We start from the raw sequence: 6,000 nt of genomic DNA on the forward strand, positions 1-6,000 counted from the left end.
CCAGTAGAGATGTCCTTGTCTGTTTGTTTGTTTTTTGTTACCTAGAAGGCCAACAAGTATTTATTCTTGTGAAGGTATGGGGACCCCTTTAGCCTGCTGCCTTTTGTGTTCCTGTGTCAAAACGAGCACATGTTGGATGGACGCTTGCTGTGAATTTAAGGAACAAAATGGACTGGAGCGGAGGACAATACAAAGGGCATGCGAGAAAGATTGACATCAGGACGACGCTGCTGGGTCAAGCATTTGACTCGCTCCATTGGCTGTCAAACAGCCCTTCACAACATTAGGACAGAAGCCACTGTGGGATTTTCAGAAGAAACATGTATGCAGTAACACCTTCAAACCTTTCTTTTTTTACTTCATAGTAGTGAGCAGTCATGTCAATGCATGCCATGGTTATACACATCACTGTATCCTAATGAGTTGATTTCGCACGTTTGCCTCTGTCTGATTGTCATATGCTGTGCACGTCTCACTCTGGTTTGAATCGCTTGCCGTTGCTATTGTGAGTAGTTTTGTCTTACTGCCAGTAGAGGGCAGCGTTGACATTTAAAACCGTAACATGTTGCAAAGTCCTCCCGTTTCTTGCAGGAGTGTGAGGTAAAAAAAACCCAACAAATTAAGACAAAGAGTTTTTGGAAAAGGACATTTATGTTTAAAACATACAAACTGAGCAAAACAAAACAAAACAAAACAAAAACGACGGATGGTAACTCTTCTTGTTCAATCAACTTCATCCGTCGATCAAAGTCCACAGAGTTTGGTTTCCTGTTGGAGTGTTAAGTTCGTCCACTGAAAGGTCCTCACAGTGTGTCGAGGCTCTTCAGCCGGCGGTCAGAGAAGAAGCGGTGCGACTGGACTTGGTTGCTGCTGCCAGCTGCGGCACCGAAGTAGGACAGCATGGACTTGTTGTTCTTCCGCTGCGCCGCCTTCCCCCCGTCTTCCTCGTCGTCATCCCTTTGAGGACAGATAAAAATAAAGCTTGTGTTTATTTTGCGGTGGTTGGCATTTTGTCTCTTCCGATTAAAAGATTTGCATGGGTCTTAAGTGCGCCCCCGGAATTAAAGCGACCGTGCGGTTTTCACACATCAAAGTATTTTAGTTTGAAATCTCAACAGTCGTGTTGGTTTTGTGGACTGTCATTTAAATGCGCTCCCCAGGGGGCTCGCCACTCTGCACTCTGGATCATCCCCTGTCACACACTTGCCCTTGGACAAATTAACACTGTATTTCCACACGTCTGGGGTTACATTTCAGTTGGAATACCATGATAATGCAAGACCGCTCTAGTTGTCAGTGGCTCTTTACGACGATAGTAAAAGATTTTGGCTCGTTTTTTTCCCTGCCACACTTCCAAAAATTCTGACCGAACCATTTGAAGGCATCGAAGTGACTCAACCCAGATAATCTAGTACAATAATAGATTAGGGGCTTGTGCTAGTGAGCAAATTGGCAGGTGTAAAAGAGCTTCCCTAACAACGGTCATCTCATGACGACGCCACAATAATCCTGATTTGCAAAACATTCCATCCTTCTTCTTTGTTCCAAACAGCACTAAAGCAATTAGCACAACCATTTCCATTCTGTTTTCACGCTTAGGCATGAGATCAGATGATCAGAATCATGTGGCATCAGTTGCAGGCATAAAAATACCAGATCCCATTGTGTCAATTGGTTTTGATACAGAACCAACAGAAATTAAAATAAAAAAAGAAAAATAAATCTTAACATACAAGCACAAATTGCACTATTTCATTCAATGTGCAACCCAAGATGCAGACAGATAGGATATGACACACCCTTTGCTTCACGACTAAAGAGAGAAGTCTATAATGTACCAATAGGGCTCAACTTTTAAATGACTAAATCATTTGCATGGCTCATTGAAAGCGTCTTTACCAGTGCACGGTCACTCCTTTACTTTCAATCAGGGTTTGGGCAGTGCTCCAGCTAAATCGGACAAACTGAGGGTAACCAAACACAGGGTCCAGGTACTTCAGCAGCCAGGCTTTGGTTTTAGGGTCTAAAAGAAAGAACAGACGGACAGATTAAAAACACACATAGATGTGCAGGTAGAAAGCTGCTGCTGCTTGTTTCTGTTACCATTGGGGTATCCTGAGCCATAATCTGTATCCACATCTCCTAAAGCCTCTGCAAAGTTCCAGCCCTTTACAACACGATCCCTGGCCACCTGGAAAGCAAACACCAGCAACCTGAAATAAAGACTGTGCTCGTAGCAGCCAGTTTTTAACATTCCTGAGCACACAAAAGTTTTGAAAATTCCAATCTTAGATTAAAGAAAATCAACACTCGGATATAACTCCATGAAAAGGTGAATGTAATTTTTGTTGTAATCGGTAATAATTATTAGGATTAACCACAATTTTAAACAGCTTGAAGAGAAAGCTGCACTTACAAATAATGTTGATCAATAATAAGAAGTGTGATCTTTGGAGATAGTGAGTGGGGTTCAGAGGGACTGTGGTCACAAACCTTTGCACAGATACTGGCTGCACTGACGACGGGAAACAGGGAGTCAGCTTTTGGCCTCACCGTCACCGTGATACCTGGAAACAACTTTGACAGCTTGTCCTCATACTTGTCTGCAGGTCCAACTGTGTCCACAAACACCTGCAGCAGAGAGTGGGTAGAACAAAATGAAATAAATAAATCACACACACACACACACACACACACACACACACACACACACACACACACACACACACACACACACACACACTTTTCCAGATCTTGATGAGCTGCAAGCAATCAAGTCCCTGTGGGCTACAGAAAAAGTAAACATTGAATCATTATGTTTACACAGCACATTAAAAAAAAAAAAAGAATACTTGGAAAGTGCTCTAGAGAGCAGAGCATGAAGCAAAATGGCAAAACAAGAAAAGAAACTACATTTTTAAAGTGTAACATGTACAGTTTATAAGACTAAAAATTGGCGCAACCAAAACATCTACACACAACTTTAGCTCAAGCGTTGTGATAGGACGGGACCAAAACACTGTGAAGGTTTGTTATTTCTTTACATAATGAAAGAAGAGGGGCAACTGAGGTATTAAAAAGGACATTAACAACTCTGCAGCCCAACCTCTGACTATTCTTGAACCATGACACTCACACATGCACCTTGTCTCCCGTACCTCTTTGAGCTGCACTCCGCTGTCCAAAGCAAACTGTACCAGACCGATGGCTGTGTCGTGTGAAAGTGCATTCAGGTTGTATTTTGTCCTAAAAGAAAGAGAACATTTGCGTTGAAATACAAATTATACACTTTACAGAAAGAAAACAAACAACAAAAAAAAAATCCACATTTCTGAGCGTCAATCAGAAACGCACCTCTGTAACATACTGGTGGAGATGGTGTTTGGAGACAGAATCTTGACAGCCCAGCCAATGTAATTTTTGGATTCCTGCAGCTTTTCAAAAAGATTCTCTCGTTCGGCCTCTGACAGGGTCTTTGAATCTGTTAAGGGGAACGTGTACAAAACAGGTCCACTGTATTTTATGACAGCGTAAGGATACATTGAGGAATTTCATTCATTTCCTGGCCCTGTGTAGGCTGAATAAAGTCTGAGATGATCATCTGCTCTTGGCAATTTCTAATTCCTGACCGACTGAAAGGTCAGCACTTAAAACATGCATGCATGCAACACATGCACTTTTATTTATTTATCTTACCTGCAACCTTCAAGTTCTTCAGCTCGTCTTTTTTTGAAATGGGACAGAAACAGATTCCATACACCATGGGCCCTGGATAACATAACACGAAGGTCAAGTGTTGAGGAAGGTAAGAAACCAAAAACAGCATGCAACAATTACACAGTGACAAACTAAAGTTTGACAAGCATCATACCCAGCACAGGGCCCCTGCCGGCTTCATCGATGCCCAGACAGCAGTCCTCACTTCTGCACACATCCGGGATCTCAGAGGCCAGTCGACAACTCACGGAGTTGTCTGCTTCAAACGGGCTGAAGTCCATGACGAGCTGACTGAGGGAGGAAACCGACACAAAGTCAGCAAACGCCGACAAGTATTTTTTTAAACCTGTTATCAAGAGTAACTTTTAAGCTTTAAGCTTTAAACGTGTTGTTTCACAGCGCTAGGTTTTGACAACCTGTCGTGTTTGCGATTGTTGTGATGTCGTTTCACCATTCGGCTCTACGGCTTTTACCGTTAGCCCACATGCTACACGCTGTCGAAACGGTTCAAGCTCTTAACGCTCGCATTGGACTGTCCGTCCGTTGCAAAGGACGAGTATCGCTCCCGCACACTCTACGCGTACAAAAGTGAGTTCATTCTTACATATCCTGACAGGAGATCGTGGGACGTTTACTTCGATTCAGCCCGCCGCAGATTTACCGCCCTGGCCGTGACGTCATCAGCTCGACTTCTTCGTCTAATCTTGGAGGTACTGTACTGCCACCCCCTGGTCTGGAGACACACCCGAATGTAAACAATAAACTTGTGCCACTACTTTTGTATACCCGTCTCCCGTTAGGTTCCATGCAGTCTCGACATATCAGTAATAGACTATTATCGATCAAAATGTATATTATTATTAATAATATTCATATTTATTCAACCGGCACTAGATATATAAAGGACCAAACACTATCCCCAACAGAAGGTGTCACATGCCAAGCTGATGTCTGTATGGTAGAGTTTAAGTGTTTTAATGCACACAGAGAACAAGGGCTGTGCACTCACTAAAAGTTAATATAAAAACAGAGCCAAAGCGCCAAATGATCACTGTCTAAAAGCAGTCACCCCAATGACCAATGCTAGCTGACCTACAAAAATCTTCTGATAGATAGATAGATAGATAGATAGATAGATAGATAGATAGATAGATAGATAGATGTGACAAAATGTGAAATAACTACCTGACAATTGCAGTTAATGCCATATAATGCACTTATGGACTGATGTTCATCTTTATGATACATGATCCTAAACTTGATTGTATTATGATATTGTTTAGGCCCTGTAAAAGAAAGTCTGTCCCCTGCCCCAAAAAAATCTGTATTTCTGATTTTCTAGCACACCAAGACTATTGACTTAAAGTATACTTTAATATTGTGTGTTTTGTTTGCTTTCTTAACTTTCTCCTCCAGATTTAGGTTATTAAGTCAATAATTTGTCGATAACCAGGTGTCCACAGAGTTAATTTTCACCTTTCCGGTTCTGAATTTTCCCTGGCTGCACCTTCTTTTCTTTTTTCCTTTTTCAAATTAAAATGACTGGATTTTGCATTAGCCAAAGTCGCTGGCTTTATGTTGATGCTACTGCAAAGTAGTTAAAGCATGGCATCTAAACAAAAAGCATCATTTTCAACTATTCCAGAAATCAGTTCAATTTCGCCTTTATTAAAAATCCACAAATAATGAACCACGTGTGACCACTGCTGAATGAAGGCAGCACTGTTTTTTAAACTCATGTAAAAAGAACAGCCTCATTTTCACCACTCGTACAGATACCAATAAAACACATTTGTCATGTCAAAATGAAGACATGAACCCTTGGGTGAAGAGTTGAGGTCCCGCTGAAAGGAAAGTCGTGTACAAAAGTCCAAGTGTGCACAGGCTACCGACTTGAAATTGGCCATGCTTCTGGCTCTCTGTAACCCCCCCCACCACCACCACCACCTCTCTCTCTCTCTCTCTCTCTCTCTCTCTCTCTCTCTCTCTCTCACCCTCTCTCACTCCCCCCACCCTCCTTCTCTGTCCCTTGCTGAAAGGCTCTCTTTGTGCCTTGGTAACACGTAGTCCCCAGCCGATTAAATGTGGGGAATTAGTAGTCAATTTCAGCCTACCACACACACAAACACACTAAACAGCTTAGGGTGGTACGGCACCGTGTTGTTATTACAGTTCACACGTCAGCAACGTGTTTTTAATTTATCTTTCTTAACATTCAACCGCTAACAGTGCGTTAAGTGTAAAACCATCACTGCCACATGAAATGAAGCTTTCACACTGGTG

General features: G+C 42.2%; 1 protein-coding gene across 2 annotated transcripts; it reads right to left on the reverse strand.

Moving 5' to 3' along the window:
- Nucleotides 1-632: 632 nt before the first annotated feature.
- rnaseh2a (ribonuclease H2, subunit A) lies at nt 633-4,451 on the reverse strand. Of its 2 annotated transcripts, none has more exons than XM_076044072.1 (9): nt 4,322-4,451; nt 3,872-4,008; nt 3,697-3,768; nt 3,355-3,481; nt 3,159-3,246; nt 2,494-2,631; nt 2,104-2,191; nt 1,900-2,023; nt 633-957 (listed from the first exon to the last, which is right to left on the reverse strand). In XM_076044072.1, exons 2-9 carry the CDS (start codon nt 3,996-3,998, stop codon nt 804-806), a joined length of 918 nt encoding a protein of 305 aa, XP_075900187.1. In that variant the 5' UTR covers nt 3,999-4,008; nt 4,322-4,451; the 3' UTR covers nt 633-803. The 2 variants fall into 2 exon arrangements, with proteins under 2 accessions (XP_075900187.1, XP_075900178.1); XM_076044063.1 differs by lacking the exon at nt 4,322-4,451 and adding an exon at nt 4,134-4,186.
- Between the last annotated feature and the right edge of the window lie 1,549 nt (nt 4,452-6,000).

The sequence above is a fragment of the Nelusetta ayraudi genome, unplaced genomic scaffold, assembly GCF_046127955.1.
Source record: "Nelusetta ayraudi isolate G7.1 ecotype Tasmania unplaced genomic scaffold, CSIRO-AGI_Nayr_v1 ptg000004l, whole genome shotgun sequence".
Taxonomy (NCBI): Eukaryota; Metazoa; Chordata; class Actinopteri; order Tetraodontiformes; family Monacanthidae; genus Nelusetta; species Nelusetta ayraudi.

What these genes read in the sequence shown, in the direction of transcription:
- rnaseh2a (XM_076044063.1), bottom strand. Translation starts at nt 4,171, where the DNA reads ATGGTGAAACGACATCACAACAATCGCAAACACGACAG. An exon ending in TGGCTCAGGATACCCCAATG is followed by an intron (nt 2,024 to 2,103) that starts GTAACAGAAACA and finishes TCTTTCTTTTAG; the next exon opens with ACCCTAAAACCAAAGCCTGG. An exon ending in AAAGGAGTGACCGTGCACTG is followed by an intron (nt 958 to 1,899) that starts GTAAAGACGCTT and finishes CTGTCCTCAAAG; the next exon opens with GGATGACGACGAGGAAGACG.